At 35.0% G+C, this 14650-nt stretch overlaps 1 protein-coding gene across 10 annotated transcripts in view; it reads left to right on the top strand.

Annotated features, from left to right (window-relative positions):
• Nucleotides 1-14650, top strand: part of Rasal2 (RAS protein activator like 2) — a 302028-nt gene that overhangs the window by 258093 nt on the left and 29285 nt on the right. For all 10 annotated transcript variants that reach the window (XM_013521043.1, XM_005374927.2, XM_005374926.2 and 7 more), the window contains 6 exons: nt 2196-2349; nt 4158-4256; nt 4794-5348; nt 7912-8056; nt 13436-13580; nt 14237-14473. In XM_013521043.1, the coding sequence (XP_013376497.1) occupies nt 2196-2349; nt 4158-4256; nt 4794-5348; nt 7912-8056; nt 13436-13580; nt 14237-14473 (1335 nt within the window). The remainder of the gene's footprint in view (nt 1-2195; nt 2350-4157; nt 4257-4793; nt 5349-7911; nt 8057-13435; nt 13581-14236; nt 14474-14650) is intronic.

The raw sequence follows: 14650 nt of genomic DNA on the forward strand, positions 1-14650 counted from the left end.
TTCTATAGCCTTTGACTGAGAACCCCTAATAAAAATGCATAGGAGCCTCACCAGTCCTTCCTTTCCATTTTGAGTGGTCAGCTTTGCCTTGTTTTCAGTGTTTACAAAGCATGCCCCAGTCCTTCACGCAGCCGCTTTTCCCTGCTGCCTTCCAGCTCTAATCTCCTTATAGGTGTAGCACCATGGCAACAGACCCAGCCTAGAGCCCAGGAACCTTGTTTGTGTTACCTGAGGGGCTAGATGCAGCCTGAAGGAAGAGAAGACGGAGTAGCTGTCTTGCAGGGTTTGGGTGAAGATGACTTCTTGTTCTATTGCGTTTCTATTGAAGACTTGAATAACACCTGGAAAGCATTTACTCAAAGATAGTATCATTAACCAAAACCAGCAAAGAAACCATTTTCTATTGGTTCCTGTCGTCTAAAAAGAGAGTTGCTTTCTGAGATGTAGTTCAGAAACTGACTTGCTATACCGGAATATGTGGCACCGCTATGATTTGGGGTTGCACTGCCAGCTGGCTGTACAGTTGCTTCATGTAGGTAGACATTTATTTTGTTTGAAATAAAATTAATTTATACTTTAGAAATTTTTCCTAGATGATTTAAGAAGTGAAAGTAAACCTTTTGTCTACCTCCTTCTATTTTTAATACCTTAATCTTTCTTGGTGAGAGGCTCACCCCAGAGCATGGCTTTTCTTTCCAGCAACAGTTGAGAAAGATGAGCTAGAATTGTTTTATATTTGTTTGAGAAAGATTATAGTATCCCTTCCCTCAGGTTGTATAATTAAAAGTCAAAAATCTAGCATTTTGTTATTTGTTATTGATATGCTATATTTGCTGCATGTGACTGCAAAATATTGTCTTACCTAGAATTACAAAGGGAAGTAAATAATGAGCTGGTACATTGACATATTTTTATGTATAAAAACATTAGGTGACATTTATCCTTTCTGTGCATATTTTGCATTATCAATGAAAATATGTGTTGACTTTTGTACTTTAAAATTGCTAAATATTAGAATGCACATTTTTAAAAACTTTACATGAAGTTGATTGTGTGTGTGTGTGTGTGTGTGTGTGTGTGTAAGGAGGAACAGAAGCCTTATTGCTTAAAATGTTTCTTTTTTTTATAGCGTTTAATTAAACAATATTAGAATGAAAACCAAAGAGAGAGCAGTCTTTAGTGTTATTTTTCTGTATCTTATTACTTTATAACTTAATTGAATATTACTCTGGCATTAAGTATTTCAGTCCCTTTTAATGTTATCCTAGTTACTTCAAGGAAATGATTGAAGCTGCTTATTTAATGTATTTTATAATAATAAATGTCTTTACACAGACATTTCTTTTTATCCTTTATAAATACTTCCTGAAGTACATGTATTTAACCATGGGTGTTTCAGTCTGTAAATACTGCAATTACTGAGTAAAAGTGCATAGCCATCCAGGTGTGGATTTAAGAACATTATGTTAATTCTTTCAAGAGGAAGGCAGTGAAGCATTAACTTCTGAAGTGACAAGAGTCATGATTCCCAGCATTCTTTTTGAACAACTAGGAAATAAAATCAGCCAGATGCTGACTTGAACAGTGTTGACAAAGACCTGTTCTCTTTGAGAATTTGGCTTTTTTTTTCATGATGAGTTTCTTCAAGGCATTTTATTCTTTATTCATATTATACTGAATTCCATAATAAGGCAGTCTTGTGATAAAAAGTTTGGGTTTGACTGTATGTGTGTTTTCTGTCTGTACAGAAAGAAACAAAATGAGAATTTAGCCACTATTATTTTGTCAGTGATATGAAGATAAGGCTGTCACATAAACAAAATAAGAAATAACATGTCCTTTGATGATATGTTTGCATAAAAAGGGATACGTAAGATAAGCCTGAATACTGTAGTATATATTTTTCCATCTTCCAGTGTAGGAATGATGCTAAAATAATGTTTGTAGAGGAGTTTTGCACTCCCTTGAGTAAAAATTATTGTTTTTATGCTGTGTTCAAAAAAATTGTGTTCACATATGTGTATGTGTATAGTTGATATGTCATGTGACTATAGTTGCTATTATTATAGATTATTAATTAGTTCATTTATTTTTTACAATAGGCATTTATGCATTTGTTGTTGTCCTCCACTGCATTAGCCCTTCATTTCCTTGTTGGCCAAGGTAACACTACCTTAAGTATCTTCAATTTGTAGGTCTCGTGGGCTGCCTAAATTAAAAGAATCACGTTCCCATGAATCCTTGCTCAGCCCATGCAGTGCAGTGGAATGTCTGGATCTTGGTAGAGGGGAGCCTGTGTCAGTGAAACCACTCCATAGTAGCATCCTTGGACAAGACTTCTGCTTTGAGGTAACAAATGTAGAAAGAAGAGAGTAGTTGCCAAGGTTTCTGTTTCAAGTAATTTGGTGATTTTGTTACTGTTACATTGCCAGTTTCATTATCTTAAACTGGTTTTCACTTGCTGAAAAATATAGGGGAAATGTTAAATCTAATTATATTTAAATATAGTTAATATAATACAGTATATAATACTTCATTTAAATGTAATTACTCTGACTATATTTGTAATCAGAGTTATTAATGATAGCATCTCATTTCTTTGGCCTTGTGTGCTCTCCCCCCAAAATAGATACTTACTATATTGTCAGCAGAGGTGCAAACTAACAATGACTTAGTAATATGTTAAATTTTTGGTATTGATAAGTGATATCACTCACTTTGTAATATGTTATTATTTTTCTAGTGAACCTCTAATTCCCTAATTTTAACACTGTTTTGAGAAATAAACCCAAAGGATAATTTTCTGACTAAAGCTAGAGCAGATCATGTCTTCTTTATTTCTGTAATCCCTGTACCTATCCTGGCCCATAATGCATTACAGGTGTCTAATTTCTTGAATGAACAAGTTGTCCTTTACCAGAAAATTATGGGTATCACTTTTTGTAAGGTCATTACTCCCTCCTTAATTAAATGTACACAATAGGCTATTTACAAGTTACATTTGAAAGCCACACCTGTGTGCAAATAATGACTAGGATTAGAGGCTAGGAAAGAGTACTATGCGAGGTGTTATAATTTGGTTCCAGAAATGTAATGCAATCCATATATGAAATTTTTAACCCAAATGCTTCAACATGTAATATAAAAATTATCAGTATTTTGCATTTTTAATACTAAATATTCAAAGCAACATTTACAGCACATCTCAATTTGGATTAGCCACATTTCAAGTACTCACTAGCCACATAAGACTAGTAGCTTCCATACTGGACAAAGTATATAATCTGTTCTGGTTTGTTGGATTTTTTTTTTTTTTTTTTTTTTGAGACAAGGTCTCGCTGTGTCATTCAGGCTGACCTTGAACTCACTTATATAGCTTAGGCTGGCCTCAAACTCATGGCAGTCTTTCTGCCTCAGCCTCCAAAGTACTAGGATTACAGGCATGCACTGCCACGCCTGGCTGGTTTATTGGATTATGACCCGAGATTGATTTAATACATGAGTAGACTTTGGCAATTTCGGCAGGTCATTATTGGTATTCTTTTTAATAAAAATCACTTTCCTTATTTGTGGAACAGAATTGAGTAGACTACATATTGAGCCCAGTGTTACACACTAGCGTCATGTTTCGTTTATAAAGGATAGTAATATCAGTGATCAGGCTAACCTAATAAATGACTGTTAATCAACAGGGCAGTTGCCTAATGGGGAGATGAATTCCAAAGACAGTAATTCAGTACTGTGAACTCTTTTCAATTTCTTTTAGCAGCCTTCTCTAATATTATAATGAAGGCAGTCTTGAGGAATCTTTTTTAGAAACTCTCTTCCATTTTTGGTCATTTTTTATTAATTCAGAATTGAGTTTGCAGTTAATTTAAGATGTGGCCTGAAAGGTGTTTAATTTTGATTTTTCTGCATCATAAACCAGCTGACTTCTAAGTGGCCTTTATTCGCATACCTGGAAATGAAAATGTATGCTATATAGAGAAGAAAATGAAAAAGCAGGGGTAGATTTAGCTATCACAAAACTAAAATCATTTTAGATTCATTTAGTATGATTTGGGTTGATAATATATCCCTAAGTCTTAAATGATAAAGAAGATAAAGCCCCCAAATCTTATATTTCCTTTTCTTTATTTCTAATCTTTATGTTGAAGGTCACCTATTTAAGTGGAAGTAAATGTTTCAGCTGTAACTCAGCTTCAGAGAGAGATAAGTGGATGGAAAACCTTCGAAGGACAGTTCAACCAAATAAGGTAATAGTGGCTTTGAGTATCTAAAAACGTATCACTTTGCCAAGCGTAAATTAATAGAAAGTAAATGTAGTAATATCCTAATTTTTAAAGAGCATACCAGTTTTAAAATACATATACAATTATACTAAAAATAATCTCACTGTGGATTTTACTATGAATTTACCAGTGTGGATAAAAAGACTCAGAAAATTCAAATGACTTATACATGTCAGAAACTAGTACATGATAGAAAGGGGGCTAGAACACAAGTTTTTTACCTGCCTATCTCTTATACTTGTAGAAAACTATTGCAGTTGCTATGGGAAGATTTACTCCAACTATTACAAGATGGTATTTCCACCCAAGTAAAATAGAATGTATGTGGTTCTCTAAGATTCTTATTTAGACCTTGCTATTATCCTAAACAATAAAATATCTAACCCTTTTCATTATGCATTGACTCCCTTTTGTGTGGTACATAATCAGCATCACTTTAAGTGGAAATGTTCTCCTTCTAGAATGCTGGCTGTCAAATTCACCTGTGTTGCCTCTTTGTAGGACAATTGCAGAAGAGCTGAAAATGTTCTCCGTTTATGGATCATTGAAGCCAAGGACCTTGCCCCTAAAAAGAAATATTTCTGTGAACTGTGCCTTGATGATACCCTCTTTGCTCGTACAACCAGCAAGACCAAAGCAGACAATATTTTCTGGGGTGAACATTTTGAATTCTATAGCCTTCCACCTCTTCATAGCATCACAGTTCACATTTATAAGGATGTGGAAAAAAAGAAGAAAAAGGACAAGAATAATTATGTAGGGCTAGTCAACATCCCCACTGCCAGTGTTACTGGTCGCCAATTTGTAGAAAAGTGGTATCCAGTGAGTACACCTACACCGAACAAAGGGAAGACAGGAGGACCTTCTATTCGGATTAAGTCACGGTTCCAAACTATCACCATTCTGCCTATGGAGCAATACAAAGAATTTGCAGAATTTGTCACCAGCAACTATACCATGCTATGTTCTGTCCTTGAGCCAGTAATTAGTGTGAGAAATAAAGAGGAGTTGGCTTGTGCCTTAGTGCATATTCTTCAAAGTACTGGCAGAGCCAAGGTAAGTGGAAGAAGGGGTTGTGTTACCTGGAAGCTTCCTTGTCTTTTACAAAGAAAAAAGATATGAATACTGTGGAGATCCAAATTAGAGAAATGCACTGTGCTTTTGGTCACAGGAAGAAGAAAGAGTTAAGAGGGAAGTCTATTAGCAGACCCAGAAGAGATGAGGATTATGAAGCTAAAGAAGTGGCTGGGTTTGGTAGTGCACACTGGTAATTCCAGCAGTTGGAAAGCTGAGGCAAAAGGATCACTGAGAGTTCCAGACCAGCCTGTGCTACATAGTGAGCTCAAGGCCAGCCTGAACTACATAGTGATACTTTGTCTCCACCTGCCCAAAAAAAACCCTAAAGAAGTAAGATGGAGAAACCAATATTCATTGCAAGTCTACCTACATAAAAGATAGATATCACAACCATCTCTTTATTATTTGATAAAATAAATGGTAGGATTGATATGTTAACCCCACATTGTATTCAAATTCTTTTAATTCTAGGGCAGTGATGGTGAACCTTTTAGAACTTTCAGTGATAGACCAACAGCCCAGTGTACTGTGCATGCCATAGGTTCCTACCATTGTTCTAGGGTATTGTATGATGGTTTTCTTCCTCACTATATTTTAAGATGAACCAATGACACAGAAGGAGGGATTCAAGAAACATGCTGAGTATTAGCATGATCTCTCATGAGGTTAAAATCTATATTTGGAGTAAAAATACCAAGGGATGTTATACAATTGGTAGTTGTTTCATGATAGTCTTATATCATTTCATCCTGAATGAAAGTAAAAACTCAGGAAGACAAAAAAAAGAGAAATGTGCTGATTGTAGAAAGACCAACCACCAGTTGATGATGGAATCTTTGACCTATGGGGCTTATTCACTTAGCTGAGTCTCCAGTATATTGTAAGCCAGCTGGTCACAGTAAAATTGAACTTCAGATCCAGAGATGTTCACAAATAGAATAATTTATTTATAACTAAAAAATAAAGTGCTATTAAAATTTCTTGATATAAATCACAATATAGCAACATATTAGCTATTTGTTCCCTTATCTAGCTGCCTTCATATTGATTATAATTTTTGTGCTTCAATTTACTGAAAATAATCTTGAACTGTCATTCAAAAAGCTTAAGAGTTGAGAAAAATATGATTGAAATTTTGAGTCCCATCTTTGAAATTTTGCGGGTATGTTCTTTCTGCTTTCAGTTGCTGCAGATTCGAGGTGTCCATAAGATTTTATTGAAACACTTCAATTGATTAACATACAGTTTACTTACAATATACTATAGCCATGAAAAGTGAGGTTCTGTAAGTTTTGACAGATGATGTACCTGTTGAAACCACCATCTAAATCAAGACAAAAAATGTTGCCATTACCAAAAGTTTTAATAATGATTTCTAGGTCCACAACTCTGTTAGACTATTGAGCTGCTCCAATGGAAGTCCTGTTAGTGTATTAAATGTGTAAGTGTAAAGTATGTAAAAATGAATCTGCACATTATCTCTGTTTTGGTTTTTGGAGCCCTTAGAATATCCAGTCAATATATAATATTCAAAATATATAATGCTATTACATTTCAAACCAAACAACAAGAATCATTGAATTTTACATCAAGTTCTTTTATGACCATTGAGGAATGAAGGGGCTGTTTCTTCAGGGCTTTATTTCTCCTTAGATGATTTTCTTCTCCATGGATGGATGCGTAAATGGATGAATAGATGAGTGAATGGACAGACAGACAGATGGTAGTCAGCCTTGAAAATAACTTCAAATGATAAGTTTTAAAAATTTAATGTTGATACTATAAGGCAATTTGTAACTGTTCTGTATTGAATATTAATATATGCCAGAGATTGTTAGGTGCTAGAGATACGTTGTTAATCAAAAATTGATATTCCTTAGCCCTGTAGGACTTGCAATTTTCTGAGGAAAACACATGAATCAAAAGATTAGCAGAATAAATGTGTGATTGCAGTGAGAAGTGTAAAGGATAAAAAGATACTTGGTATTATTGGAGCATGGAGCAAACAGACCTGATGTGTGGAGTTTTGGGGCAGTGTTGGTCAGAGAGGACTTTGCTGAGGAAATGATACTTGAGCAAAGAGCCCAGCGATCCCAGGAATTAGTTCCCTGACACTGGGAGTAGGAGTAAGGGTGGAGTGGGGCAGAACTGAGCAGCATTTGCAAAGGGCTTTGTGCTGGAGAGAGGACATTGTATATAGAAAGTGGTTGGTGTGAAAGGGGGTGGGGGCAAAGGCTGAAGCAGAATGCAGCAAGAACATATAGATGAGGCTGAAAAGTTAAACAGACATCAGGAAATCTAGAGATCAGAGGCTGCAATCGGAATTATGCCCTTTTTCAAAAGTACAGTGAAAAACTTTTGAAGGAATTTTAAACTTAGGGGTAGTGACGCATAGGATTTTTATCTTGGCTGCCTTTTTTCTTTCCAATTGAATTTGGTAGCCTAACTTTTGAAGCAGCATTCTGAACTCTTCAAGCAGCAGGATATTTGATATTTCAGTATATTCAGTGTATTTCTGCTTGATTGAACATTATTCTACCAGGATTTTCTGACTGACTTGGTGATGTCTGAAGTGGACCGTTGTGGAGAACATGATGTCTTGATCTTCAGAGAGAACACCATTGCCACAAAATCCATTGAAGAATACCTCAAGTTGGTGGGACAACAATATCTTCATGATGCACTGGGTATGAAAGAGGAAAATACCTATTTTCTTTTCTTTCCTTTTCAGTTTTAACTTATTTCATGCTCACATGCAAACAAATTGAGCTCAAATTCTCCATGTTATTTAGTTCAGTTTCCTAGAGTCCTCGGGTTTAAGTTTCACTTGCAATAGTCTGTACTACTCACCAGTGGGAAAGCAATAGTTTATTATAGTATGTGTGGAAACAGAAAGGCCATCAACATACACAGCTTCCGTAAAGGGAGTATACAATAGTATCAGTAAATAATCACTGCTAGATCTGATGTGGCATGTTTCCCCCCAGACTGTTGAGTATTTATATTATAATATAAATATATTACTAAAGTCTTGAAAAGCTTAACCTAGCATTTGGTATCATGCATACAAAACTAATCAAAAGTGAAGAAATGTTTACCAGTTCCCACAACTCCTAATTCCTGCCTTCCAAGGTCTCTAGAGCTTTTTTTACATAACTAATTTTAGTCCTATTAGTGGTTCGTGGAGACTAGGCTCCCCATAGTTCCAGATTTGGTCATTAATTCAGTTCCAGATTTAGCCATTAATTAATTAATAGAGAAAGCACTGTACTGGCCACTTTAATGGTACAGCAGGTTTGAGTTCCTTGAAGCAAGTAACAATTTCTTTTATCTCCTTTATCTGTATTTCAGACAGAATGTCATGTAGCACTGTCTTATATAAACATAATATGAACCACATGTAATTTTGTGTATTTATTTACTAGGTAATTTTAAATTTTCTTATAGTCATAATATAAAAATTAAAGGAGAAACAAGGTGAAATCAATAGTGTATGTATTTTATTTAACCTGAGGGTATCCAAATATTACTTAACAACTAATCAGTATAAGAATTATTAAAGAAATATTTCATTTTTTATAGTCTGAAATACGAGTGTATATTTTGTACTTACCACACATTTTATTTTGAGCTAGCTAAATTTCTAGTGCTTCATAGTCATGTGTGACAATCAAGTAGACTGTAAAGATACGTTGAATGACTACAGAGATTTTTTTTTGTTCTTAAGGAGTTTACGATAGGGAAGTAGAAGAGGATTATCCTTATAACCAAAAAGAGATAAATCCTGTGTTTTCTCAAAGAATCTTTAAAAATTAATTCCAGCCTGATAGACTTACAGAATTTCCTGTCAAAACACGCTTGTGTTGTATGCATAGCTTAAAGGGTAGAAAGGTGATGGTAAAACAGACAATGGGCAAGGGCCGTGGTAGTGGGGGCAATTAAACAATAAGCATAAGCATAAACAAAACCAGGCATGTGTCAAGCAAAACCTTTTAGTAGAAAAAGGATGCAAAAGAAATAAGTGAAAAACAACAAAAGTTTAGGAAATAATTGGAACCAATTTTTTAAGAGCCTGGCTAGGGATTAGATTTTACAATAATCATTGAAAAACTCCTGAAGTTTTGAGTAGAGTGTTGTCAGTGAAATTAATATAAAAGCCATTGTAATGAGGAAGGCAAGGAATAATGAGACTCTGGATGGGCAATCCCTGCAAATAAGAATAGAGAAAAAAATGAATATAAGAAATGTTACAGTTGAACACATAGGACTCAGCAACTTTTTCAGTTTGTGGCAAAGTAGGAGGAACGAAATATTACAGAGAATTCTGGGTCTTTGTAAATAACTAGGAGGAAGATAAGAGTCTTAACAGAAATAGGCCCATAGAAATAGTAAGCTTTTAAAAAGGGAAATGACATTTCTACCTCACATATAATCAGTTTGAACTTATGGTGGGAGATCTCAGGGGTTTTAGGTGGGAAAACAAACCAAGACATCTGTCTAGTTGACTTTTAGACACTTGTGACTAACGTAACCCATGTGAGGGAGTTAAATGAGGCTATGGGATTACCAAAGCAAGAAAAGAGTAGAGCCAAGGGCATCTTACGGTGTACCTGGGTTTATGGAGTAAAGGAAAAAGAGAAATCAGAAAGAATGCAAACATGAAAGAAAACCAGGAATTCTGGTTATCTGAGTCCTAGATACCAATAGAGAAGAGAATATCAAAAGGCAGAAGGATTGAAGGTGTAGCTCAATGGTAGAACATATGTTTAGCACGCATGAGGCCCTGGATCTGATCCCTAACACCAAGAGAGAAGAAAGTGGACACGGGTGACAAAAGGTCAAGAAAAAATGACCATTGCCTTTGGCAATTTAAAGATCACTTGTGCTTTAGAGTGCCATCAGGAGGAAAAGAATCATAATGTAAGGAGTGCAAAGTAAATGACCGGTCAAGAAATAGGACCAATATGTTCGTGTTCACATAGAGTCATCTCACTGTAGTGAGATTATTAGTTTCATTTACATAAAGAGCTTATTATAGACATAGATTATGTCATGTTTGCTTTAGTGATTTTTGTTATTTTATAAAAAGCAACAATGAAGCATCTCAGATTCTTCATTCTGTGGATATAGAGATGAATATTTGTTGATCACCTACATCTTTAAGCTCAAATATTCACATTCTAAAAATAAGTGTGTTAAATAGGATTTCTGAATGAGATTTTCAAAATGAAAGTAGATACAAGTCCTTTGATACGACAGTGAATTAAATAGCTGAATGACCCAATGAGGTATGAAAATTAATTCAGTGAGCATTGGAAGAAATTCAGGTAACTCCTCAGAGAACTCTGTTAACATACTTGTAATATAAGAGTAGGGCCAGGGTAGTGTATCTTCCTCCTATTAAAGTTCTGCCATACTGCCTATACAAAAAATAGATGCTGTTTCCAGACTGCTTAAAGAATTCTCCAAGATACTGATTTTAAAAGTTATCAGTCATATTGTGTGACATCATCCTTCTTCTTAGCCTGTCTTCATCTTGAAAAAAATTCACCTTTTACTACCTAAAGTCTGTTTATGTAGATTTAAATCTTCTCTCTTTTAGCCCCTTTTACCTATCTAATTGAGATTAGATTTCATGTTGGTGCCCTATGAAATACCATCTGTGAGATACAGGAAAGAAATTTCTCCGAAGGCCTGATTTTCACTCTTAGTGATAAGGGTAAAATTTCTTTCAGCAATACTATGTCCATACCTGCTGACTTATTCCCACACATGGAATTTTGATACTAGGTAGTAATATATTAATGACATACACGAAACATCATAGAAGGTTCTGGGCATAAGGTTATATTTAAACAACATAATAAAGACCCCCTTAGATCTGATTATTTTCAGAGGCAAAGAAGGAAACTCAGGTGGGTTTTAATATGTCTCGATAGTGTGGGTCAAGTACGTACCTTTCAGATACAAATCTATGCAAGCTGTACTTTGCAATGTGGTGTATTCTGTATCACCAGACATAGATTATAATTTCAAAAATGAAAATAATTTTCTGAATTGTAGAGGGTTTTAATTGTCTTATAGTCAGAAAAGAACTTTAGACAGTATAGTGTTGGTTCTATAGACAATTTATTTCTAGGCCTAGAAGTTACTTATTTTGCTAAACTCTGGCAGTATTTTATTGTTAATATTACCCATTAATATTAGTATTATTTCCCTAGAGTAGATATAACCTTAAGGAACTCACAAAGCAGAATAGTTATGAAAGAAATTTAAACTCTGGTCAATTATAACATAGATATTTGACAATGATTGCTCAGTTTTAAATGAGATAGATTATATGGAGGCACATAGCTTAAGAGACATGGAGAATATGTTGAATATTTACATTGTGAAAATGGTTAACATTTGTAAGCTTTTTCTAGTTCTGGCTGTTTCTCATAAAAAAATATTTAAAAGTAATATAATTTATTCATAATAATACTTTCTTATGGAGCTCTTACTAAGCGTAAAAAACCATATGAAATGCTTTTTGTGCATTATTGCTGATCCTCACCACAATTCTATAAGACAGGTGTTATTAACACTTTTATAAATGAGGCAGATGAAGCTATAACTAGTGAAGTGACTTTTCAAGGTCCCCAAGTCAGTTAAATGGTTGGATCCAGGATTTCATAGCTCTCTTTGGCTCTAAAGCCCTTACTTTTTCTATCCACCTCCTTCTTTTCTGTGTACCACATTACTTTCTGTTCTCCAGACATGTTTCTTCCAAGTTATCATGTGCTGTCCTGTGTCATAGCTATTTTTAGAAGCTTTCATTTGCTTCAGTACTAACTGTTTTGATGGAAAATGTTTCATATTTCTACTGCTACTTAATTTTGTCGAAAGTATTGCTGACTTTCATAAACTATTATAACTAGCCTGGACCTCTAGTAACATAACTAGATATAGAAGAATCTTTGACCGATCCACTCCTTGTTAATAAAGACCTGTAGAAAAAAAAACTACATACTGTCATTTCTGATCAATATTTGTTGCTGTGAGGGCTATTCAAGGGAGTAGGAATTTAAACATGATTAAAACCCAGTTCCTAACCACTGAGGACATTCATCCTAGAAATGAGACAGACATGTGAACAAATAAACCCAAAACAATATGAAACATGGAGCATTAGAAGATACATAAAGTATAATGTTGAATAAACGGGTAAGGTGCTAATTTGTTCTTTCAGGGAATATTGAGCATATCCTTAAACACCCAGTCCTATTATACATTTAAATCATATGATAACCAAAAATTGCATATTTTCATTAGTTTTTATAAGATAATATAACAGGAAATATAAAAATGACGATTTTATCAGGTTTATTCAATGCAAGAATCAACTGGGTGAAATGACACCTGCCCCACGCAGCACTCAGGATAGGCAGTAAGTAAACATGCCGCCCAAGTGAGACTCGGACTTCACTGTTAAGTGGTTAAAGGGATGGGCTGTATGAAAGGACTTCTCAGGTAAATTTCTATGGAAAATAAGTATTTAAAGAGATCTGCTACAATTCTGAACTAGACTAAATTACTATCTCCACTATAGAGGTAAGCCAACAGAGCCTTACTTATAACTGTTTGGCATCAATATTAACACCTTATTTAAGGAGCTATTCAAACAAGTTTGGGTTGTTTGTTTTACTAGAATAGTAATAGTATTCCTGGTAGAGCTTTTTAACAAATTACAAATTCATGCTAATTAAATGTTTGTAAAAGATAGAAGATGCTACATTTTTGAAGTCATTGTTACTAGTTTTATCAATACTATAGTGATGATGTTAGTGATTACTGTTATTCTACTTCCAAAATAAGGAAAATAAACATGATATTGTGGAGTATGATAACTAATGGTTCCAAACCAGTGAACCAACTTGGTGGGCAATTTTTTGTCACCTCTGTGTCAAGTCTGAGAAAAGAGTTCCCCATTATATACTTTATGACAGAAAGCCAAAATCCTTTTATTCTATTCAGGAAGACACTATTTATAGTTACACTATCTGTCATCTTGTCTCTTCACGTAGGGGAATTCATCAAAGCTTTGTATGAATCAGATGAGAACTGTGAAGTAGATCCCAGCAAATGTTCATCTAGTGAACTGATCGACCATCAGAGCAATCTAAAAATGTGCTGTGAGCTGGCTTTCTGCAAGATCATCAACTCTTACTGGTAAACTGGTGTCCAAGCTGAACCCTTGATTATGAAACTAATGTTTTTCCTTATAAACATCATCTGACTGTCCCCAAAGGAGGGACTTAGGGGGAAAAATTGAGTTTCCTTAATATAGTCCTGTCTAAAATCTAAATCTGCATTCTAAGCAAAAGTACTTCCAAGTTGATAACTAAATCATCTTTCCCATAGTGTTACTACTGCGTCCTCTATTTCCCAAAGTATTTTTCTAGCTTTCTAAAATATTTACTAGTGTTGAACAAATGCGTTCATGAATTTGATCATTGCTCTATCCATTGCAATTAGCGAGATTTTGGAAGATTTTTGATGAACAATTTTTAGAAAGATTGTGATGAGCTATATTAAACCAGATGGTTTAGTCAGGAGCCTCATACCATTTTCCCACTTTGCAAAACTAAATTTATACTAAACCAGGGTTTTATAGCTTTAAGTTTCCAGTCTCCATCTGGCCTTCTGTGAATTTTCCACCAGTCCTCAGACATGAATTAGGCAGAACATCCCCCCTAGGTGTCTATTAGGTCCTTATGGCATGGCTCTAGAGCAGAGGTTTGCTGAATCAGAGTGGGATCAGCTGAGCTTTTATATGTTACAGTACTTTCATATTTAGAGGTTTTAGTATCTTTTTTCTTCCCCAGTGTTTTCCCTCGTGAGTTGAAGGAAGTATTTGCATCATGGAAGCACCAGTGCCTGAACCGAGGCAAGCAAGACATCAGTGAGCGGCTCATTAGTGCCTCATTGTTTCTCCGTTTTCTTTGCCCAGCCATTATGTCTCCCAGTCTTTTCAACCTTATGCAGGAGTATCCTGATGACCGTACGTCTCGGACTCTAACTCTTATTGCCAAGGTCATTCAGAACCTGGCCAACTTTGCCAAGTAGGTGATGTTACCATAATGACTTTAAAACACATGATTTAAAAAATATGTGAGGCCTCATTCATGATAGGTAAATCTTGGAGGCAGCCTGTATGTCCATCCACAGATGAATGGATAAAGGGAATGTGGTATTCGTATACCATGGAGTACTACTCTGCCATAACGGAAGATAAACTT

Source organism: Chinchilla lanigera, unplaced genomic scaffold, assembly GCF_000276665.1.
Source record: "Chinchilla lanigera isolate Chin_1 unplaced genomic scaffold, ChiLan1.0 scaffold00005, whole genome shotgun sequence".
Classification (NCBI taxonomy): domain Eukaryota; kingdom Metazoa; phylum Chordata; class Mammalia; order Rodentia; family Chinchillidae; genus Chinchilla; species Chinchilla lanigera.